This window comes from Thamnophis sirtalis, unplaced genomic scaffold (assembly GCF_051295495.1).
Source record: "Thamnophis sirtalis isolate CommonGarterSnake01/CBP01778 unplaced genomic scaffold, rThaSir2_p1.2 scaffold_3, whole genome shotgun sequence".
In the NCBI taxonomy this organism is placed as follows: domain Eukaryota; kingdom Metazoa; phylum Chordata; class Lepidosauria; order Squamata; family Natricidae; genus Thamnophis; species Thamnophis sirtalis.
Genome location: NW_028261383.1, coordinates 53664008 through 53689704, shown reverse-complemented (window position 1 = coordinate 53689704; position 25697 = coordinate 53664008). Strand labels below are relative to the sequence as shown.

Here is a 25697-nt window from a genome sequence, read left to right as displayed (position 1 = left end):
AATCCGAAAATGACCTCCATTTTGTCATAGGACATCACGTTTCCTGACAATTTAGGTAACTATGTTAAATAAGGCAATACCTCAAAATAAATGGAAATAGACTTATACAATTAAAGTTTTATTACAATATTTTCATGAAAATCCTTTTTTGAACTGAAATGAGCTCACCTACACACACTGAACTCGATTCTTCTTCCTTGTGAGGCTCCTCTTGGTGCATTTGCGCTTGTGAGTAGCATCTGGAATGTCTCTGAAGCATTCAACAGTAGTCTGCCATCATTGTAATACTCCATTTTCCCTGGTATGTCATTTCCATCTCTTTAATGTCTTGGTGGAATCATTCACCTTGTTCCTCACTCAAAGCTCCAAAATTTTCAGGAAAATAGTCAAGGTGGGACTGGAGGAAATGCACTTTCAAACTCATCAGGCAACCTAAAGCTTGAAATGCTTTCAGCATTCTTCCAACAATCTTTTTGTAGTGAGGATTTTTGTTATTGCCTGAAACTTTTTGTACGACTTCTTTAAATGCAATCTACCATTCTTTTTGAGAATCCATCATGGTATTGACAAACTCTTGATCAACTATAAGCCTTCTAATGTCTGGTCCAATGAACACACCTTCCTTCAATTTTGCCTCCAACAGGCATGGAAACTTGGTGACCAAGTATTTGAAGCATTCTCCATCTCTTGGAAGTGATTTTATGAATTGCTTCATCAATCCCAATTTTATGTGGAGAGGTGGTAGAAGAACTTTATGGGAAAGTACCAAAGTTTCTTGGAGGACATTTTTTTCACCAACTGTTAGCACCCTCGGCTGCCAACTCTTTTTGGTCCAGTGATTTTGTCAGTCTCGATTGTCCCATAGACACAGAAAACAAGGGTATTTGGTATACCCAGCTTGTTGCCCAAGCAGCGTGCACAAGACCTTCAAGTCCCCCACACTTACCAACCATGGTCTTCATATTTAAGTTTATGAAGAACCAATTCCAAGATCTCATATGTTTCCTTCAAGTGTACGGAATGACTTACAGGTATGGAAGTAAAACTGCTTTGAAACTTCTTTTTAAAGAATCTATAAAAAGACTCCATTGCTCTGAATCATATTGGATTTTAAATTGACCCATCAGACATTCGACATCTATGCAATAAATCAACTTGTCTTCCTGGGCGAACTAAGAAACGAACTCCTTTTCACGATGTCTGAACCAGGAAGATGACACTCTTGCCAACAATAAATTCCTGCTTTTCAGCCTTGATCCGAGTAATTCAGCGACATCTTTGGGAAGATTCAAGTCTCTTACCAAATCATTCATCTCCTCCTGAGAAAACAATTTTGATCTTCTATCATCTTCAAAGTCAGAACTTGATTTGTCATCTGGTTCATGTATGACTTCACCTTCATCGGAACTAGGTATCTTTTCCAAGATAGCAGGGGGCTTGGGTACTGGTATATCTGTGCCATGGGGGGTACGATGAATTGCTGAGTGAAGATTGGGGTATGAAATGGAATGCTTCCATTTGGAATTAAACCCTTTCACATCGCATGAACAAAAGTAACAGTCATCACTATGGTTCTTTTGCTCTCGCCATACCATAGGAATCCCATAACGGAAAGATTTTTTCTTACCCTTGAATCAGTTTTGGGGGTCCTCAACACACCATTTGCACACTTTATGAGTTGCTCAAACTTTATCTTGATCTCCAATTTTTAGTCCAAAGTATGCAAAGTATATTTTTTTCACAAAGTCTGTAATATTCTGCTGTTGCTTCAACACTGTATATTCACCACAGATGAAACAGAAACTGTCTGGTGAATTAATACACTTTCACGGAGCCATAACGTAACGGTTGAAGAATGATGAGCTAACATGAATTGCGATAAAAAAGTGTGAACAGCCTAGAACCAAGAACCTGATGAGGATTCGTGCACAAGTGTGGCATGCAGGATAGACCAGCTCTGTGTTTGTATACAAGATGTCACAGTGCTGGCCACGCCCCCTGCACTGACTGGAGATGCTGCTATCTGCCCTGTGTCTCCCTCCCACTGGATTCTTCAGGAAAGATTAACCCCTTCTACCATTAGAAGCACAGACTTAAAACTTGCTAAGCTTATGTATATATTGCTGACCATTAGATTTACAGTGCTATATTTTTTTTATATAACTCAGACAAACCCTTTAAGGTTTTTTTGGCATTTTATATCTTAAATGCACTTATGTGAATTAATTAATAGTAATTTGGACTTTAAATTTGGTTAAAAACCCATAATATAAAAAAATACCAAAAATTAAAAAAAATTGATAAATGTGAAGACAATTTTACATGTTGTGGCAAATCATGATGTCTAGGAGTTTTTTCAATATTTTATTTGTTTTCAGCACACCAAAATACACGGAAATTAGATGAAAATAATCAAACAGCTTTTTAGTCGCAGACCTGTGTACAGTTCATATATTGGTGAATGGAGAGAGATTACAGTTCATATGTTAGCTGCACCTAATTTTTTACTTTGTCAACATTTTTAATATTCAGTACAAGTTATCAGCAGACTTGAATAAGAAATCGTTCCCTCATGCTCAATTTTACATTTTCTCTTCTTGATTCTGTATTTGGTCAGGGCTGTTCAGGAGAGGACAAACATTTGAGTCTGGGTAGTTGTTAATTCTACTTTGGAGGAGGGGGAAGTCCTGCTGACTCTTAAGGAGGCATTGGTAGTTCCTTTCCTCAAGGCATCACCGTTCAACCCAACTAATTTGGACAACTTCCATTCAGTTTACAAACTTCCCTTTTTTAACAAGGCTGTAGAAAAAGTCATTGCATGGTAGCTTCAAAGGACTGGAGGAAGCAGATTATCTGGACCCCTTTGGATCCAGATTCAAGACAGGATATAAGATTGAGACAACATTAGCTGATCTCTGGTAGGAGCTGGATGAGGGTCCCCTTTAAAGCCCTTCATGGCTTAGTACCAGGTTACCTGAGGACCATCTTCTTCCATCATTCCATCCAATTTGCTGGCTTTTCAAAAGGCCTTGAAAACTTGATTGTGTGCCTGGGTCTGGAGTCCTGATTCCAAAACCAGAACACACATGCCTGTGTGTGCACCAGAATGCCAGAAACCTGAAGACCAGCTGGCCAGTGCACATACATGCGTCCGCCAGCTGGTCTTCGGATTTTTGGCGCGCACATGCCTGTTTTTTGGCCATTTTTACATCTTTTTTCAGGCTGCTTTCAAGGTCATTTTCAGGCCATTTTTTGGGCTGGTTTTGAAGAACGGTCTGAAAATGACCCCAAAACAGCATTTTTGGCTGTTTTGGGGGGCATTTTCAGGCACTCCAGTATCCATGAAGACCAGCTGTGCATGTGTGTGCTGGAAACAGACCAACTGGCAACAGCGTGTATGCCCACAGAGAGGGCCCTACATGCCACCTCTGGCACACGTGCCATAGGTTCGCCATCACAGGGTTATAATATCGCTGACTGCTATTTGTATTTAATATCTTTTTGTATTGTGCTTAATTATTTTGATTGTTTTTTATGATTGTTCACTACAAGAGTTACTGGTTTGAGATGAGAGGCTGGATGAATGACAGCATGGGTGGATGCATAAAATACTTTGAAAGTTTTTTTTAATGCATTCTCTGTTTGCTTTCCTTAGTCTGTAAAAATGAGGTACCAAATGGAGTATAAAATTTAATATTTTTTCTTAAAGTGTTCCACCAGGACAAGTAACAGTAGTTTAAAACAAAAGATAGGATTCCCCGAATTTGATTTAAATTCCCTTGGGAAAAGAAAATGGCTTGTAACAGAGTTTGTTGTGCAGCTTAATTCAAGTATCTTCTGCTTGGATTCTGAGGATGTTTTCTACTCACTTATTATATAATATTTGCAAATTGTTTCTATGCATTGTCAGCATGCAGCGTGAAAGGGATACCTAGCTGTCTTTAAACTGCTGTAACATCTTTTTAGCCTTTGAAACAAAAATATACTTTCAAGTCTCTAGTTGCCTTTTTACAACAAAACACACAATTCCTCTAAAAATCTAATCAAGCAATTATACGGTTACATTTTCAACAGCTATTTGGGTGAAATTGTATACCATGAAAATCCAGGAATTTATAAATTTTATATTTTTTCATTTATATCATAGATTTATTTTTATGTATTTATAAATAAACCACTTTCATTGTTGAATTACTGCTTTATGATAATTGGTCAACTACAAATAAACACAACAGAATATTATAGAAGAGGAAACTGCAAATTTTAATTGCATGTTGAATGTATGAGCATAATTGTCCTAAACATAATAATACATAACCTATAGCATATAGGTTGTATATGACAGACACCTAAAACATTAAATGCCTATATATTTATGCACTTTGCTGGAAATGTAAAAAAATATTTCAAATGATACAGGAACAAAACTACTTCACCCAAACTGAATTGGGTGAATTGTGTAATTCTTCCAGTTACTTTTGCTATTCTTCTTTACTGCTTTTCTCTTGAACAAGTAGCAATAGCATTTAGGCTACATACCACTCCACAGTGCTTTACAGCACTCTCTGGGTGGTTTACAATGTAGGTATTATTTGACAATTGCCCTCAGCAATCTGGCTCATCATTCGATCTTGGAAGAATGGAAGGCTAAGTCAAACTTTGAGCCCCATCAGGATCGAACGCCTTATGACTGCAGGAGTGCTTCAAGCCACCACCTGCACCTATCTCCCCTCAACTATGCCTTTTTGATTCCCCTGCACTCTGCCTTGCAGGATACAAGCTCCTCCATAACTGCACATCTTTGAATCTGGTTCAAAGGGGGGTTCCTACCGGTTCGGCCGAATAGATAGTAACTCAGCGGCCATGCCCCCAAACCAGTTCTATTAGTGGCACTGTAGGAGCCACCATCTTGTTTTTTGCTTCTGTGCATGTGCAGAAACAATTTTTTTAACTACTGCGCATGCGCGCATAGCGGGAATCAAGCACGCATGCACGCAAAGCATGTCTCTGAGTGAACTGGCAGTAACAGAAGCAAGAACTCACCCCTGGTCTGGTTGCCAGGCACTGGGAAACCTCAGCCATCCCAGCACAGCACAGCAGACATTCACATGCCCAGCTGCCTTCTCTCTCAGTTCCCTCCACCTGCCTTTCACCTTTTGTGCCCAGCTGCTACAGCCAAAGCAGAAGCATGTTGCTCTCTTTGCCCATCTCCTGGCTGGTGGATGAAAATGAGTTTTGCAAATTGATCCCATAGTTACGTTTTCTTGACTATTTGCCAGCTCCATGCACAATGAGACTAAGAAGTTTCTAGAAGTAAGCATACTGCTGCATAACAGAACAGATTTGTTAAGCAATAGAGCTTGTTGAACATTGTTGTTTTTGGAGGTGTTGGAAAATATTCTGCTTGGAACAGCTCTGCAGGAAAACAGTGCTCACACACTCAGGATGGGTTCTTGTGTTATTGCAAAGGCTATGTGAGCAATAAATAGCATGGGTGGTGCATTCTGTCCAAAGGAAGGAGGTACAAGTTTTGCCAGTCTCTCAGTGGGAAAGACTGCAATACACAAAACAATTATTTGCAAAATACAGTAAGGCGGATAAGCTTGCCTTGAAGGAGAAACAGGTGGCTGTGTTTCATTTATGTTTGCAAGCTGTTTAGGAGGTCTGAGAGAGATGCAAGCAAGACGAAGTGTGCAGAGATAGAGATAGAGGAAAGCTCAGGAAAATAAACAAGCTAATTAGAAACAATAGTGGATAAGAACATCCTTAGAAGAGAAAAGGATCAACAGTTAAAGATTTGCAAAAAAAGAAAACAATATGTTGGAAAAGGGCAGGTAGATGGAATAATAGCAAAAAGCAAATTATGTGTTTAACTGATTGCTGAGTGCTGCTAACAGTAGCTTCAAAGCAAAAGTGTTCCTGCTGTCCAATGATACAGCAATTAAATAATCAGTCTAGAAAATCTTCTTTACATGCTATGAGCTTAAAAATAGATTATTATGAATTCTGGGAGGAAACTGATTATCCCCAGAAAGTCCAATGTGCACTTTATCTGGCAAAATGATAAAGGCTATCCTTGAAGCACAGAATAAATACGTGTAAAATTGTCCAATCATGCCACAGGAGGACAACCTTGAGGACATTCCACAACTACGGCTACTAAAGTTTCTCCACACGAAACTCAGTAGATAGCTTGAAATGTCCTTACAGTTTTCTAAGAAGGACTTGTAAGCTATACTACCCAGCAAAAATAGCTCTCTTGGATTTACAGGAAGTAGGAATAATAATTCCCCCTCTTACATGACATTATAATGCATTTACTGTAGTTAAGGTGACAGCTAATATTACATGCAGCTGGTGCAAAGAAAAAGAGGAACTTCAGGATCCTTATAGATTTGGAACCTTGTGAAGATAACACATATTTGAAGCATGCTTTTGAATGCAACAATCCCAATTTTGGGGGCTGCAATATTGAAGAGCCTGTGTTGAGTTCATCAGAGGATTAGTCATAGAACTAAAAGGACCATAAAATTATTTGTCAGAAATACTTTGCTTTTTATATAAACAGACTTCCAGAAAGTTAACAGTAAATTGTTGGAAACATTCCAGAAGTTGCAAGTCTGGTTTTACCTATGTTTGCTTGAATTACCACAGGAATTAATATTCCTGTGGTAACTTAATGTTTGAATATTGTAAGGATATTCTACAGAAGGTGTCAAACCTGTGGCATGCGGGCCAGATGTGTCATGTGCTAGCCACGCCTACCCCCAAATTAGCAAAGGGAGGAAAAGTTGTGATACGTCATGTGACAGTATGCAATCTACAGAATGGAAGAGGACTTGGTGTTATTTCAGGTTATGGATTCATAAATATTTGTCAAGTATGATAAAAACATATTATAATAGGAAGAATATAAAAGTAGAATGCATGATGAAGCTACTTCAGCTGTTTGTTTAGCTTACTTTTCTATCATTCAGGTATCTTTTAAATATGTATTTAGTAGTTTTGATATTGAAATGTAGTGCATTTTATTGCATTGAAGCTACCGTATTTTCACCCATATAACCCGCCCACGCAAATAACCCGCAGGTTTTCAAGATCGTGTAAAATATTTTCCGTATACCCCGCCCTCTTATATAACCCGCGACGAGTAAGCCATCGGACCTCCCCATTATAACTAATCGGCAAACATTACATTAGCGCTATTCCATCGGACCTCCCCATTAAAACCAATCGTCCAACATTGCATTAGCGCTATTCCATCGGACCTCCCCATTAAAACCAATCGGAGGAGAAAGCCTGGGCGAGCTGGGGAGGGGTTGGAGGAATGGAGGAGAAGGGAAACTGCTGAGATTGGGGAAGGCACGGGAGGCAGGAACGGAGGAGAAAGCCTGGGCGAGCTGGGGAGGGGTTGGAGGAATGGAGGAGAAGGGAAACTGCTGAGATCGGGGAAGGGACGGGAGGCAGGAACGGAGGAGAAAGCCTGGGCGAGCTGGGGTGGGGTTGGAGAAACTCAACTCAAGGGAGAGATCTTGAAATTCAATAGGAAAAAAATATTTGTGAGTTGAGTTGAGGCAGTATCAAATAGCTTTACAATGATTAAAAAATGAACAATTTCCGTAAATAAGGACAACATGCCATAAAATGATTTCATAAAAGATTGGTATATAATACCTCATTTTAGAGTAATTAAATAGAAATGGTATCATTACTGAAAGTTTTTGTAGTTTAAAAAAATGCATTTCTGAATCCATATGATGTTTGGAGGGATAGTATTTACATCTCTATAAGATTTCACTCTAAATGTTACATGTAGATTTTGATTTTTGATTTTATTGAAATTTGTAGGCCGCCCTTTTCCCAGAGGGGACTCAGGGCGGCTCACATAAAATCAGGGAAGGGGAAATGCAAACAGTAACATTGACACATATAATAAAAACAATAGGCAACATGCATTCATCATTCGGGAGGGGCAACTATCTTTATCCCCAGGCCTGACGGGCTAGCCAGTTCTTCAAGGCTGTGCGGAAGGCCTGGACGGTGGTGAGGGTACGAATCTCCACGGGGAGTTCGTTCCAAAGGGTCGGGGCTACTACTGAGAAGGCCCTCCTCCTTGTGGTTGCCAGCCGACACTGGCTGGCCGATGGAATACGGAGGAGGCCCAATCTGTGTGATCTAATTGGTCTCAGGGAGGTAATTGGCAGAAGGCGGTCTCTCAAGTATCCAGATCCACTACCATGCAGGGCTTTATGGGTGACTAATAGCACCTTGAAGCGCATCCGGAAATCGACAGGTAGCCAGCGCAGCTCGCGGAGGATAGGTGTAATGTGGGTGAACCGCGGTGCACCCACAATCGCTCGCGCGGCCGCGTTCTGTACCAGCTGAAGACGCCGGATGCTCTTCAAGGGCAGCCCCATGTAGAGCACATTGCAGTATTCCAGCCTAGAGGTCACAAGGGCCCGAGTGACCGTTGTGAGTGCCTCCCGATTCAGGTAGGGTCGCAACTGGCGCACCAGGCGAACCTGGGCGAATGCCCCCCTAGCCACAGCCGTCAAGTGATGGTCAAACGATAGCTGTGGATCTAGGAGGACTCCCAAGTTGCGAACCCTCTCTGAGGGGTATAGAATTTGACCCCCCAGCCTGAGAGATGGAATATTGGTGGAATCTTTGGGAGGGAAACACAACAGCCACTCGGTCTTTTCTGGGTTGAGCACAAGCTTGTTAGCCCTCATCCAGTCCATAACAGCCTCCAGGCCCCGGTTCATCACGTCTGCCGCTTCATTGAGTTGGCACGGGGCGGACAGATACAATTGAGTATCGTCCGCATATTGATGGTATCTGATCCCGTGCCTGCGGATGATCTCTCCCAGCGGTTTCATGTAGATGTTGAATAGTAGGGGGGATAAGACCGAGCCCTGAGGCACCCCATATGTTAGGGGCCTAGGGGACGATCTCTGCCCCCCCACTAACACCAACTGCGACCTGTCCGAGAGGTAGGAAGAGAACCACCGCAGCACGGTGCCTCCCACTCCCACCTCCCGCAGTCGTCGCAGAAGGATACCATGGTCGATGGTATCGAAAGCCGCTGAGAGGTCAAGGAGAACCAGGATGGAGGAGAATCCTCCATCTCTGGCTCTCCAGAGATCATCGGTCAATGCGACCAAAGCGGTTTCTGTGCTGTAACCGGGTCTGAAGCCTGACTGGAAGGGGTCAAGATAGTTTGCTTCCTCCAAGGACCGTTGGAGCTGAAAGGCCACCACCTTCTCAACAACCTTCCCGAGGAAGGGAAGGTTGGAAACTGGGCGATAGTTATTAAGAACAGCTGGATCCAAGGATGGCTTCTTTAGGAGGGGTCTCACCACCGCCGCTTTCAGTGCGGCGGGGAAGTTCCCCTCCCGAAGAGAGGCGGTCACAACCGCCTGGATCCAGCCTCGTGTCACCTCACTACTGTTAGTGACCAGCCATGAGGGACACGGATCCAGTACGCAGGTGGAGGCACTTACAGCCCTCATGGCCTTGTCCACATCCCCGGGGGTAACATCCTGAAACTCAACCCAGAGATGTTCCACCTGATCCTCTTGTGCCTCGGCTGGAACTGCGGGGATGGAGTCCAAGTCCGACCGAAACCGAGCAATTTTGTCCGCTAAGAATTGGGCATAATCCTCAGCTCTGCCCTGCAAGGGTTCCCCCGCTTCCCTTTTATTTAATAGGGAGCGGGTTATCTTAAACAGGGCGGCTGGGCAGGACTCAGCGGATGCAACCAAGGTGGCTATATGAGATCTTTTCGCTGCCCTAAGTGCCCTGGTGTATTCCTTGGTGCAGGTGGTTACCATTGCTCGGTTCGATTCGGACTTATCGGACCTCCATCGGTGCTCTAGGCATCTCCTCCGGCGCTTCATCTCCCGGAGTTCCTCGGTGAACCAAGGGGGTCTCCGGGATCCGCTGACCCGGAGGGGCCGTAGTGGCGCAATCCGGTCGAGAGACTCCGATGCCGCCGAGTGCCAGGCAGCAGCCAGAGTCTCTGCCGAACTGTGGGCGAGGGTATCAGGAATAACCCCAAGCTCCGTCTGGAACCTCATAGGGTCCATCAGTCGCCTGGGGCGGAACCACCTGGTCGGTTCCTCCTCCCTACGGTGGGGGTTTGGCCTCCGGAAGTCAAGCCTCAGTAGGCAGTGGTCTGACCACGACAGGGGTATGGTCTCACTACCCCTCAGACCAAGATCACACATCCACTGCTCCGAGAGAAATACGAGGTCGAGCATGTGACCCGCTGAGTGGGTTGGGCCCCGAATTACCTGGGTAAAGCCCATGGCTGTCATGGAAGCCATGAACTCCTGCGCCCCATCAGAGTTTTCACCGAGCGATGGCAAATTGAAGTCCCCCAGAACCATAAGCCTGGGGAACTCAATTGCCAGCTCGGCTACTGACTCGAGGGGCGAGGGGAGGGCTGCTGCAACGTAGTTGGGAGGCAGGTACGTTAGCAGCAGACCCACTTGACCCTTGAGGTCCAACTTCACCAGCAGAGTCTCACACCCGACAAGCTCCGGAGCAGGGACCCTACGAGGTACTAAAGACTCCCGGATAACAACAGCCCACCGCCACCCCTTCCCTGGGCTCTCGGCTGATGAAGCACCTGAAATCCTTCTGGGCACATCTCTACAAGGGGGACTCCTCCTTCTGTGCCCAGCCAGGTTTCAGTAATACATGCCAGGTCTGCCCTCTCATCTAAAATTAAGTCCCGGACGAGAGGAGCCTTGTGAACAACAGACCTGGCATTTAGCGACAACAGCCTGAGACCAGGGTCCTGACTACCCGCGCCATCTGGCCTCGGAGTGGGACTCATAGGGCCGGAAGGAGGGATCTCTGTGATGTAGCGAACCCTCCTTCCCCGGTAATGGCCAGCCCTAAAGTCCCCGCCATATCTGCCCCTCCCTGTTATGACCGTAATGCCCCGACCCACTCCCGTGGGCGTGGTTCCCTCAGCCACCCCTATGGCTCCCGCATTCCCCGGCAGGCCCTCCGAATCAGTCATACTCATATATTCACTCAGTCAGTCCCCACGTGGTAATTAAAACACAAAAATACAGCAAAATGGAATAATAAAAGTGGGATCATTCATTCTATCACTAGCAATCCCATGCACTCACCATACCAATAAAAATTAAGCTTAAAAAAATTAAAAGTTACGGAGCACTGCAACAGTGCGCTATCAAGCGGTGATGTAACAAATGAGGAGGGAGCTGCTCCGTTCTTCTCCCTCTTCTATGTCCCAAAGGAAAGTCCACAGCTGGAAGGCCAGAGATTGATAATATACAAGGCAGTCGCATGTGGGGGGGGCAAGGCAAAAATGCCTAATGTTTGTAAGCAGGGTCTGTCCAGTCTTGTCCCTCTTAAGGTCCCAGAGGAGATCAGCAGTCCACGTAGAAGACAGTCTCTTTCCTGAGATTATATAAGGACCATAGTCCAATGGGCCAGAGTCTGAAGCTGGCTCCAGCTGCTCAAGGCAGAGGGGGAGAAAGCACCAGTTTCCTTGGTGCCAAAGCCTTGTCCCTACAGCTGCCATCGTCTATTGCTCCTAATAGGCAGTCAGTGAGATGGTAAAAAAGTCAGAAAAAAGCTCCCCAATGACAGGGGGGAGCGACAAAGGAGCAATGCCTGAGGCAGCTGTGATGATAAAGGGGCCAGAGGATGGGGGGGGGGAGGAGGAGTGTTCAGACCTCTTTTCTCTTCAGATCAAGTGTAGAATAATAATAGAGCCACTCAAGGCTCCGTTTTCCATCCTCCATTCAGTCCCCAGCCGAACAGATAGCGGCCCAGAGGATCGCAGGACCACAGGATAAGCAGGCAGCTGGCAATCGAACAACAGCGTAGGACGGACAGAGTAGGACGGGGGGGGGGGAAGTCCGGAGGGGGGGGGGCTACAGCGGTGGCAAATACAGCCAGCCGCCCAACCCACAGCTCCCAAATGATTTCCGGCAGTTCTAATAACCCCCGCTGTTCAGATGACAAAGAACTGAGCCCCCCGAGCTCACCGCACCACTCCGAGTCCGTCACAGCCGGCAGGGAGAAAGAGGGAGCGGCGAGAGGTTACAAAGTTGCAAAACGCTGAGATCGGCAGCGTGGCGCCGCCATCTTCTCACGCCGTAAATCGCTGATCCGAGCCGCCGTGGTTCCGCTGCTCCAAGGGACAGCCACAGGCAGCTGCCGACGAAATGCTGGCCCTTACAGGATTCCTGGGACCAAGCCCTTCCAGGGGGCTTTGCTGATATTGTTGGTGGACTCCGGAGGCTCTGGAAATCTTTAGAATTTAGCACCGGCTTCTATGGAACGAGAAGCCAGGCAGCCATCCGGGTCATGTGCGGATGTTCCAATCGTCAAACATTGCATTAGCGCTATTCCATCGGACCTCCCCATTAAAACCAATCTTCTCCTCCATTCCTCCAACCCCTCCCCAGCTCGCCCAGGCTTTCTCCTCCGTTCCTGCCTCCCGTGCCTTCCCCGTTCTCAGCAGTTTCCCTTCTCCTCCGTTCCTCCAACCCCTCCCCAGCTCGCCCAGGCTTTCTCCTCCATTCCTGCCTCCCATGCCTTCCCCGATCTCAGCAGTTTCCCTTCTCCTCTGTTCCTCCAACCCCTCCCCAGCTCGCCCAGGCTTTCTCCTCCGTTCCTGCCTCCCGTGCCTTCCCCGATCTCAGCAGTTTCCCTTCTCCTCCATTCCTCCAACCCCTGCCCAGCTCGCCCAGGCTTTCTCCTCCGTTCCCGCCTCGGGAGGAATGGAGGAGAAGGGAAAGTGCTGAGATCTGTTAACAGATTAGTTAATCTGTTAGTCGCTGTCGTGTAAAATATTTTCCGTATACCCCGCCCACTTTTATACCCCGCGGGGGCATGCGGGGCAGGTAAAAAATGCATATTGCCCGCGGGTTATATGGGTGAAAATACGGTATGTCACGTAAAACTACTATTGGGGTCTATTGATACAGTTTTGTCTATTTTACTTTGTAATAAAAAAATGGAAAATAATTTTTTAGACTCATAGAATTGTATTAAAATAAATTCTGTTAAGACTACAGAAAATATCCCAGGGAATTTCAGTACTTGCTTCAAAACTATTTTTGAAGTGACTATTATCTGAAACAGAATAACACAAGGGGAATTTTTAAGAAAGCACTCATAAGAAAAAGAAAAGAAAAGAAGTAGCTGCTTTGCTTATTTTACTAAATAAATACTAACCTTATGGCACTCTTGTTATTGTTACTATGAGACTCAGAAGGATAAAGGTACAGAAATAGAATTTCACTTCCTTTTCAACCCTAGAATATTCCTTTCACTAAAACATCTTAACTTGCAAATTCCATGAATTAAAGCCTGTACTAGTCCCGAAGGAGTGAAGGTATATATTTATTTGTAAAACATCAGCAGCAAAATTCTAGTATGAAGGACTTTAAACTTTTCACCATTGTGCTTAATTTCTTTAATGCAAAGGATAATAACAGAAATCCCTTTATTTTTCTATCTTTTGATTTTTTTAGCTTATTATTTCTTACTCCCATCCTGTACCTCATGTAACATTGCTTTAGAAAGAACAGTGTTTTGAATGTCTGTGGATATAAGCAAAAAATGAAAGTACTTTTACGGTTTGTTTAGACTTTCAAAGAGTTTTCTTCATTCTACAGGCCATATTGTGGGATAGATGTAAATAATTTGGGTTAGAGTTAATGTCCAGGGTTGTTTTTGCCTTCTGGTGTATTCTCTGCTCCAGCATATTGCTCCCATTAAGGATAATGGTGCTTTGATAGCTGAAAGTGTAAAAGACCTGCAAGCTCCAGTAATAAAAGTCAAGGAACACAATGAAAAAGTGGATATAAATTAAAAATAAAGACTAAACTAATGACAACAAGTAGAACAACCAGTAGTAGATCTGGCAATGAAGATACTAAACTGGTAGACAGATTCTGCCTTTTAGGATCAACCATCAACACTAGTGAAACAAGCAGTCAAGAAATATGCCACAGTCTAGCACATCTAGCATTATGGCCATAGAAAAGATATAAACAGATGCCACGATGCATTTATTCCTACAAAGATCAGAATAGTGCAGCCAATGTTATTCTCCATGATACTCTATGGGAGTGAAAGTTTGACCTTCAAGAAGCTGGAGAGAAAGAATATTGATGCTTCTGGAATTTGTTGTTAAAGAAAATGCCTGAGAATACCCTCAATAGCCTAGAAAATGAAGCAATGGATCATTGAACAGATAAACTCAGAACTCTCACTCAAAGGTCATGACTAGGCTAAATCATCATACTTTGGACACATTATGCAAAGTCCTGGCTCTCTCTAACACTGGCAAAACATATTGGCACATAAGTAATCAATAATAGAACTGAGTCAGAATCAATCACTTTCAACTTATAACAAAATAACTGTCATAACCGGACTGTGGGGGCAAGTTGCTGACTCAATTTGCTAAAAAATTTGTAAACTGCTTAGAGAGGGTGAAAGCCCTATGAAGCGGTATATAAGTCTAATAAATAAATAAATAAATAAATAAATAAATAAATAAATAAATAAATAAATAAAATGAAGTAATTCTTAAGGTATGTTAACAAAACATGAGTTAAGCACCTATACTTTGTAGGAAATAATTCTAGACAAGTGATAGTAAGTCAGCAGACACTGAAATATCAGTTTAAGTATCCTAAAAGTATAAAAAATCCTTGCCTGCCTGTACTTCATGTTATACATGTGAACAAGAGTCAATATTCATAATGCTTATTTCTATAATGCACATCTATGCATACTACAGGGGAAAATGCAAAGATAAGACAAGATGCATTCTTCATCATGACTGTAAATGTAGGGTTTCCAGTTTTGACCAAAATTAGTATGCCTTTAATAGTATACAGTGCAATATAAATTAAAAATAAGATATGTAGCCAGGAAAACAAAATGGGCCACCTTTCACTTCAATCTGGAAGAATTAGAGTGACTGGGTTATAAAACTGATTAATTACAAAGCAGTACATCAATACCTTTTGATCTGTTTTCCAATACATGTTTTTTTCTCACTCCTACTCCCTTCCTCAAGAAGAGGGAGATGAAAGTGTTTATCAGATTTATAAAGACTTACTATATCAGATGCAAGACTACTCATCAAAAGCGTATAATTTAATTTAAAACATTAGTCATTATCAGTACATCTGCTCAATTAGAAATGCTACGACTGACATTTTACTATTCCATTTAATTTGGTAAAAGAGTGTTTTTATATATAAATTATGGAGCCCTGAGATACGTTAAAAGAAGAATATTGGCTATATTGTTACAATTATGCATTGATTATATCTTGGGGGGGAATGGACTATTATTTCAAGGAAAACAATAATATGTACTAATTTTATCACAACAAAACAGATTACACTGATGTATTTTGAAGGATTTTCTTTAAAAATCTTACATCAGTTGAAGTACTTACTTTTATGGGGTGGATTCTTTTAAATTAATAAAATTAAGGGCTAAAATAATCAAATAGCCAGCAATGTTGTTCAGCAGAGTATAATACACCACAAATGGGAACTACGATTTTTTGCTTGATTACAGACTCACTGCTTTTATCATTATTATAAAGCTGTAATAACCTGTTTTTAGTGCTGATTTAATAGTTATTAAAAAAAAGACAGCACTTTTGCCTCCTTGAACACCATAATCCTAAACCAGTTCAACTGTGTACAAAATTGCAGGCTTTATTTCTTAGAGGCAATTATTTGGGAGCGTACACAAACAACGTTCTTTTTCTAAACATAATAGCAGCATTTCTGTTGCAGTGTCAGTAGCTTGATAAATGCATCAATGTAATGGAGCACGGAAGGAATGGGGAAACCTCACAGCAGGAAGAGGAAGTAAAACAAAATATGTTCACTTGGTTTTCCTTATTGCAGCTGTTCTCTCTAGTTCCATAAAACCAATGAATTGGTGAAACTGATTAAACCACATGCAGTTCTTGGTTAGCTTCTCTCGTAAAGGAAGCTTTATACGTTTGTCTATAAAATGCTACCCAAGCATATATGTGCCTAGAGACTACAGACACGTGGTAAGAGTTGGGTTGTTGAAATTAAGCAGAGCTTGCCCTGTAAGATAGCTGCTGAATGGGAGACTATTGGGGTTTTGCAGAAAAAACATTATTTGCTTGTGGGATTAAAACGGGTATTAAGATGCAAAACCAACTGAAAAATGTATATGCTAGTTTAAAAAACGAACAAACACACAGACAAAACATCAGTGTGATGAAGAGAGAACACATATAGAAATGAGGTTTCAACAATTGCATAGGTAATACCAAACATTCTTCAGTAGGTAAAGAAATATACTAATATAAAATTGTACTGATAAAGGGAGTCAAAAGTTATTAATATGTGGCTTTACATTCTGGAACAGTGTGATGTATTTAATTGCAGTTAATAATTTTTTCTAGTCTTGCTCCCAATCTGTTACGATTGCATTTAGCAAAAAAATTGTATTATTTATTTTGCAGTGCTGTTCTGTTCATTTTTCTTCTTACTCTGCTGAGTGGTCTGTGGTTTGCTGGCACAAACACCTGTATTATTATCAGAACATTGCTCATTTTCTGAAGAAAAGAGATGCAAAAACAAATGTTTTTGAAACAAAAACAATGTATCCAGTTTAAGAGTTTTACAAACCATGGACCGTATGTGTGAGCATGAAATTCACTTTATTATTTTCAGTTACTCGTGTTTTTTTAATTAATACAATTTTCTGTAGATGAGAAAGGAATTTCTCACCTGATATGAAACCTGAGAAAGAATAATTAGCATGCAGGAAGAAATTGTGAGTGCAATTGTGAGTGTGAGGATTTTTCCTCTAAAAAAGAAAACAACAAATTTGGCAATTATATTTTTGAAGTACTTAATTCATATAAGTATCTGTATATTATATCTATCTATCTATCTATCTATCTATCTATCTATCTATCTATCTATCTATCTATCTATCATCTATCTATCTATCTATCTATCTATCTATCTATATGTGTGTGTGTGTGTGTGTCTGTCTGTCTGTCTGTCTGTCTATCTGTCTGTCTCTCTGTCTCTCTGTGTGTTTTCATATATATTTCAAGAAAGTAGCTTTTCAGAAATCTACATGCAAATTTCATTTTTTTAAACTTTCCAAGATCTACAAATTCACAGATATCTTACTGGAACTCAAGCTGAGGAACTATCTGGTGAAGGTAATATCTTACCTTTTACTATCAGGTTCCCAGTGCTGCTGGCTACGCCAAAATGATTTGTTGCTATACATGTATAACTCCCAGCATCTGCTTTGGTAACATTGGCTATTTTTAGAGTTCCATCTTCCAAAAGAGTATGTCTGTAAATGGATAAATGCAAGTAATATTTAAATAAATAGAATAAATGATGTATTTTAAAACAATTTAAACAACTAAGGAACAATTAGCATTTTTATAGAACTTGATATGTAAGAATTTTCTGGAGGCTGCAAAGCATTACACCATTTTCATAAGTTCTCCCTTTATCAGTTTGGCAACTCTATATAATGCACAAGTCATTGGAAAAATCAAGACACTATCAATTAAGAACTTTAAAATAGAAAATTGTTCTATTATAATAGAGAAGACTAGCTTACTTAATGTTGCTTAATTTTGGATGAGTACTTCTAGATTATTACAGCAAATTTGTGATACACATAGAATGTGGTACGCTTTAAGGCTCACATGAATGAACCACATCACAATCATGAACCAACAGTCCATTTTTTTAACAGGCTATGATCTATAAGCATTTTCTTCCTCCGTTGTGACTTCCAATTCACAGAAAAATCAATGCAATTGCCCAAAAGTACAAGTAGCATTAATATTTATGATATCATTGGATTAAAGCCCAAAAGATATCAGCTTCTGATGTGTGAGAGACAAAAGGCATCTGCATATGATAGAACCATGAACAAGAGACATTTGTTAGAATAGAAATGTAAGACTGAACATTGACTTTCTGGGAATCAACAAACTGAGATGGACTGAAATAAGTCGCTTCACATGAGAGGAGTATTGGATCTATTACAGATAAGAAATAATAGAAGTTGAGTAACTATTATTATTAACAAAAGAGTGTCAAATCAGTGATTGGATTCACCCCTAAAATGATAGAATGAACTCAATTCAAGTCCAAGTCAAGCCAAACAAGATCATGACAATCCATTCAATGCTCTAAACTACAGATGCACAAGAAATGAAATTTGAACACTTCTATGATGACTTGCAGCATTTTATTGATACAACATCAAAAACAGATGTCATGTTAAATACAGGGAATATAAAGCACGTGGAATAATGGGAAAAAATGACATATAAAAAGAATCTGGAGATGGACTAGCAGTGGTCTCCCAAGACCATTCAGAGTTTATGGTAAATGCTTTCTTTCCAAAATCAGCCATTTATTTATTTATTTATTTATTTATTTATTTATTTATTTATTTATTTATTTATTTATTTATTTATTCATTCATTCATTCATTCATTCATTCATTCATTCATTCATTCATTCATTCATTCATTTATTTATTTATAAAATTTATATGCCGCCCAATCCCGAAGAGCTCCGGGCGGCTTACAAAAAAGAGGGAAAAAAAGACACATAACAAACACATAACGAAAAAAAAACGGTTTAAAATAGCAACACCTCATACATTCATTCTAATCGGGACTGGACCTCAACAGTGAAGTCAACAGCCCTAGGCCTGCTAGAACAGCCAAGTTTTTACAGCTTTCCTGAAGGGCAGAAGTGAGCGAAAAATGGGCGTTTTTTGCTCAGTTTTGCCCTCCAGCCCCCAGGAGCATTCTATAAGCCTCCTAAATGCTATGCATGACATTTTTTTTTGAAAAAAAATGGGCCTTTTTTTGCAAAACAAATGGGCTATTTTTGCTTGTTTTTTGCTTCCCCACTCCCCAGGAGCACTCTACAAGTCTCCTAAAGCCTATTCCTGCCCTTTTTGGGGGAAAAACAGGCCCATTTTGGGAGGTCTACAGAGTGCAAAAACTTTTTTTTTTAAATTTGCCTCTTCAAAATCTTGCTGCATTTTATACTCCTGTGCATCTTATACTCCAAAAAATACGGTATATATTTTGCAAACAAAGATGGAGAGTGATTAAATCAATAAAGATTGTAGCTCAGATCACAAAGTCTTCTACCAAAATTAATTAAGACCTATTCTACAAAACACCTGAAGGCAGGATGAGAAGTAATGGATGGAAACTTATCAAGGAGATATCTGATCTATAACTAAGGAGAAATTTTCTGACAATGAGAAAAATTCATCAGTGGGATGGCTTGCCTCCAAAAATTGTATGTGTTCCATCATTGGAGGTTTTTAAGGAGAGATTGGATAGCCACTTGTCCAGAATGATAAATGGTCATCTTCTTGAGAAAAGGTTGAACTAAAAGACTTCCAAGGATCTTTCCAACTTTAACAGGTTTGTTAAAAGCAAAACATTCCAAACCAATCTTATTTTATCCTTTGACAGAGTAACTAAATCAATAAACCAGTAAAATGCTGGGACATAGTATACTTACTCTGCTTACTTCAGCAAGGTATTAGAACAAAGTAGTCCTCAACCTACTTCTTGATAAATTAGAAAGATGTGCAGTCACCATCAGATTGATTTGTAACACCATCACCAGATATATTTTTAACTAGCTTACAAATCATACTCAATAAGTAGTCTTTAATGGTACTACATCTACGTGGAGGGAAGTAAGTTAGTGTGGTACTACAAGGTTTCATCTTGGGCTCAGTACTCTTCAATATCATTATAAATGACTTTGATGAGGGAATAGAAGGGGAATTCATCAAATTTCAGTGACACTAAGCTGGCAGGAATAGCCAACACCCTAGAAGACAAGCTCAGGATCTAAAAAGAGATTGATAGCCTTGAAGTTTAATGTGGAGAAAAGCAAGGTTTTACACCTAGGCAGGAAAAACCAAAGTTATAAGTACAGATTAGATGAAACCTGGCTTAAAAACCAAACTGTAAGAGGGACCTTGGAGTCCTAACAGACTATCACTTAAACATGAGCCAGCAGTACATGGCAGCAGCCAAAAAAGCTGTTGTAGAACTTTTTTGTAGAGCATATAATTTAAACCATGTGAAATATTAGTACTGCTATATAAAGCCTTAGTGAGACAACACATGGAATACTGCATCCACTTTTGCTCACTAAATTACAAAAAAGATGTTGAGACTTTGGAAGGAATGCAAAAAAAGAGCAACTAAGATGATTAAGGGCCTGGGCACAAAAACATATGAAGAATGGTTGCAGGAATTAGATATGGCCAGTCTAATGATGATTAATAGTGATATTAGCTGTATTCCAATATTTGAGTGGCAGACACAAAGAAGAGTGTGTCAACTTATTTTCCACAGCCCCAGAAAGCAAGACAAGAAACAATTGGTAGAAACTGATCAAGGAGAGAAGAAACCGGGAATTAAGAAGAAGCTTCCTAACCGTGAGGACAAATAACCAGTGGAACAGCTTGCCTTCAAAAGTTGTAAGTGCTTCATCACTGGAGGTTTTTAAAGAAAAGACTGGACATCCACCTATCTGAAATGGTATAGACTCCTGCTTGAGCACGGGGTTGACTAAAAGACCCCCAAAGTCCCTTCCATTTCAATCAAAAATGATTGCAATAATTTTTCAGCTGCTATAACTTACTATTTCAAAAGTATTGCAAAGAAGCAGTGTTCTGACAACATTAAAATGCTATTCATCAAAATGTGCTATGTTATATAGAGTTGGGGAACCTGGTCTTAACTAACAGCCAGTGATTTAATTAACTTCTATTTCTAGATAGAAATATACATAATATTGTTAAGTTCTGAATTCTGTTTTTCATCCAAACATGTATTTCCGTGTAACTGAGTCTAATATACATCACCAAATCATACCACTGAATGAGTCTACTGTATTTCAATAAGTAAATAATATAAAAGAACCCCCATTCAAACTGATAGCAGACTAAAACCATTAACAAAATTTGCAAATATGAAATAGAAAAAGTCTTGACAACTGCTTAATGTATTATATCTGTTAATATAATCTATAAATGTATGTTAATAGCATTTTAGTACAACATTGAGAAAACTATTTAAAATATTAATGCAATAAATATTGATAAAAACAATACAACATATGATATGATGGAAGTCTTTTGACCCATGACATATTTTCTGAAGTCCTTATTAATGCTATCTACATGATGTTTATATGAATGTATTATTCATAATATGGGTTTTTTAGTAATTTAAAAATATTTTCGACAACAGACCATTTATAGTTTATTTTAATACTAAATGAACTATTCTAATAGACTTTGTTGAAAAAACTACCCACTTAATTTTAACTTTAACCAAGTTGAATAAATTCTGCTTAGGAAATTAGTACAAAATTAATGAGTGTGCACACAAACATAAGCACAGATTCTCAAAGGTATACACCTAATGTTATTCAATCTCTTCTTACTTTTAAGAAGCTCAAGGCTATAATTTGGTCAGAAATGTCTGGTAGTGATTTCTTTAAGTTACAAAATGTTCGCCACATGCTTTCATTGCTTTTACACAATTTCAAAACAGATACATTTTATAGCTTTAATAATTACACATTCCTTCCTGGGACTTGCTGTGAGGATGATTCTATATCCATTAATTCTACCTGCTAACCTCTTTCCAAAAAACAGTTTTACTGTTACTAGCCTTAACTTTTATCCCATAAATTGTTTGGGGTCTCTTCACCTCAAAAAAAATTGTTTCTGCGATATATACATGTTCATATCCAACATGTACCCATATTACCTTCAGGGTTTCTTTTCCAAATGTCTTTCATAAATAAGGACTATTTAATAGGAAAGAGAAAGGGCCAATGTAGGGTGACTGTAAAAGAGCAATAGAAAGATGATGCCTTTATTATGAATTTGGGGGAAGTGGGTTATATTAAGAGTTAATCAACCAGTTGCTCTAACTCAGGCCTGCCAAACTAGTGGCCTGCAGGCCGGATGCGTTGTGCACAGGCCACCTCAGCGCTCTAAAAGCAACAAAAATAATAAAAAATCAAGTGACATGAGTCATTTCTGGTTTGCTCATAGAATCATTTTTTTCCTTCTGGAGCCTTCAGGGAAGCCTCCTGAAGCCTCCTGAATGCTCCGGAGGGCTAAAAACGGCCCTATGAGCAAACAGGAAGTATGTCCCCGAACTTCTGGTTTGCCCATAGGCCTGATTTTTCGCACCCCGGAGGCTTCAAGGAAGCCTCTGGAGGGCAAAAATGGCCTCAAAAGCAGGCTGAAGTTAGCTGACCAGCACGCACATGCACGCTGGCCACCTTACAGGGCAACGGCTCACGTGCCCTGACAAATGGCTCCACGTGCCACCTGTGGCACGTGTGTCATAGGTTCACCATCATGGGGCTAGATGAAAAAAGCTATTCCACTCTAAGGCTATAATAATACTTTACTGAACCAGGCTATAGTGACAGAATCTTGAAAGTTCCCTGTATGTTGCTTCTCTGCCTTTTATATTTCTTCATTTCAGGAAGGAACCAACCTAAGGTCTAAATGAAGACCTGGATTGTTAGGGGCAATATGTTGACTCTCTAAAATTGCTTAGAGAGGGCAGTATATAAGTCTAAGTGCATTGCTATTGCTAAGCCTCTTTCCAATACTCTTTATTGTGTTCTGAATATTCCCTTGAAGGCCATATCCACTGCTCTCCAGTGTTGTAATATTACTTCCTTCTTGTCTGCAATAAAGCAACATATTTTGCACTGTTGGCTGTTAACTAATCAATGAATATGCGGTTGAGTTTTAAGCAGGGATTTATTGCCATGCCTGGATAAAGCCTGACAGAGATTACTGGAATGTTCTTTGAAGTACTATGAGTTATTACCAAAGGCAGGCCAATGTGGACCATAATGTAATCAAGATGAACTCCACTCAATGGATCCTAATGGCTTCTTCTTATAAAATTTACTTATGCCACATTTACATTGGGTTTAATAAAATTTGTTCAGATTTTTAGTTGAATAATTTGTAATTATTTTAAACTTTATCATTAATCAGTTGAAATACTATTAAGTTTCACTTTCCATTCCTTAGGTACACATCATTTTGGAATGGCATTACACAGGGTGTTAAATGTTTGAATCATAAAGTGAATTGTTAGTGAATTATGTACTGAGATGTTGATATCAATATTTGATATCAAAAACAGGAGTAGGCTGTAGTTTAATGAAAAATGAATTTGGTTTTCTTGAAGGAATACATTTTAAAAATCAATGTGGAAAATTCTGGTATTTTACATAAAATAAATATTTATTCAATAAACATACAGTATAGACATAAAGTTCTAAGGAGATCTTTTAAGAAGATTAGAATCCACAGAGTTCTGAATGTAACAATTCTATTCAGCAGTATGAAGAAACTATTTTTACATATTTTTATAACCAAAATATATATCTTTATCAACAGATAATACAGGTAGGCTTACGACCACAATTGAGCCAAAAATTTATCTTGCTGAGTGAGACATCGGTTTGCCCCATTTTACGAACCTTCTTGCTATAGTTATTAAGTGAATTATTGCAGTTGTTAAGTTAGTAATATGATTGTCAAGCAGGCGTGGGCTTCAAAAATTTCAGCAATAGGTTGTCTGCCGGGTTGCTGGGTGGGCATGGCCTATTCAGCCTCCTGCACCAGATGGGGGCCATTTTCGCATTCCCCAGGCTCCAGAGGATTTCCCCAAGCCTCTGGGAAGGTGAAAACTGCTCCTCCCAGGCTCTGGAGGCCCTCCGGAGGCCGGAAAAAGGCCTGTCTCCAGCCTTTCGTGAGGCCCATTCCCCCTTCCTTGAGCCTCTGTGCAGGCCCTGCACTTACCTCACATCCAAAATGGGCTGTGTGGAGACTCCTGAGAGGGGTGGGGGGGGGGGCGCCAGGGGTGGGATTTGGAGGTTGTCCGAACTGGCCATAACTTTAGCTACTGGTTCTCCTGAACTTGGGCGAACGTGTAGCAGTCCACCCCTGTTGTTAAGTGAATCTGGCTTTCCATTTGACTTTGCTTGTCAGAAGGCCACAAAAGGGGATCACATGTTCCCAAGACACTGCAACCGTCATGAGTCAGTTGCCAACTGTCAGAATTTTGATCACATGACCATGGGGATGCTGCAACAGTTGTAAGCATGAAAAATGGCCGTAAGTCACTTTTTCAGTGATATAACATTGAAAAATCACTAAAGTAAGTTGAAGACTACCTGTATGAAAATAGTTCATGGACTTTCTTTTCTGAGCTAAACATGGAAAATAGCTTTGCTGGGCTACAATGTCAATATGCTTCATAATGTTTTTTATGAGCCATTAATCTTTTATAGAGCTTGGGCTCCCTTTAATATCTATGAATTCTGACAATCCTGGATAAAAAAAATTGGAGATGTAAATCTGCTGATATAATTTAGAAGCTGGATTAACACAAATGAGTTACATCTGGACTGCTTTTTAGCTATGTTTTTTATCAGCCATAAAAAAGAAAGTGATAATTGAGCACTGGGAAAAATGAAACTGATAATGAAGTATTCTGCATTTCTATAGCGATAGGTCATCTTATCTATTATGTATTACATTATCTGTAAAATACAGTAGCAGTTGATCTTTATGGCAGACAAGATATTTCAAAGCCACAGTGACTTAGAATGCATCTGGGTTTAGGAGATAAATCAATGCTCTTTTTATTAAAAGTAAAAGCATTTTGAACTTCAAAGACTTCAAAATGTGATGGGTACTTCCATGTTGCAGAGCTGTGTAGCTAACTCAGACCTTTAGGAAATCACATAAATGTAATAGAGTTTTGCATTTTAAAGTTGTGTCAATTAGAAAGTAGGACTTAAGTAGTAGGTCATATAGACATATTTACAAACATGGCTTCACGAAGCAATTCTGAATTTTATTGAATCACCCTGCCTATGAAATCTCCATGGATCTGTTAAAGCTATTGTCACGCCATGCTTTTCAGCTTTAGATGACTTTGATCTATTGATTTGTCCCTGACCTATGATTCACTTAAAGATTCACTCTTACCTATAAAATGTACCAATAGAATATAGAAGAAGAAAAAAAACCTTGATACCTTGCAGCATGTTTTTTTAAAAATGACCAGCTAGTATCTTTTGCTATACAGGAATAAGTAGCCTCACTTTATGTTTTGGTGACTGGATTAAAACAATATTCTGAACACTTTATGCTCTAATAATGTCTTTGAAAAATTTTCATAATATACAAGACTGCAGCACCAGATTTGTTTTGTGCCATGCTCTGGAGATCATGTTGGGACAGATTAACAGAAACATAAAAGACAGAAGAATGTTGGAAAAAGAATGGGAGGTGCCATTTTCCAAATCAATTTTTAAAAGGTTGTGAAATATTGTGGCAAGACTGTAATGAACAAACTGATTTGTGGCTTCACTGACAACCTGTCGGTTATCAATTCCCCTTAGATACTCCAAAAAGTCCTTATTACCGGATTATGTGGTCATGCCTTGGGTTTCTATTGAACCAGCAACTTATTTATTCACCTTTCACTTATGGTTTGGTATTTTGGGTTGTTAGGATATTTACTATTGTGCTTTTTATAT

At 40.1% G+C, this 25697-nt stretch overlaps 1 protein-coding gene across 4 annotated transcripts in view; it reads right to left on the bottom strand.

Annotated features, from left to right (window-relative positions):
• The window catches only part of LOC106554500 (contactin-4), a 566498-nt gene that overhangs the window by 57301 nt on the left and 483500 nt on the right, over positions 1–25697 (bottom strand). For all 4 annotated transcript variants that reach the window (XM_087708901.1, XM_087708899.1, XM_087708897.1 and 1 more), the window contains exon 12: positions 17255–17382. In XM_087708901.1, coding sequence (XP_087565027.1) covers positions 17255–17382 — 128 coding nt within the window. The remainder of the gene's footprint in view (positions 1–17254; positions 17383–25697) is intronic.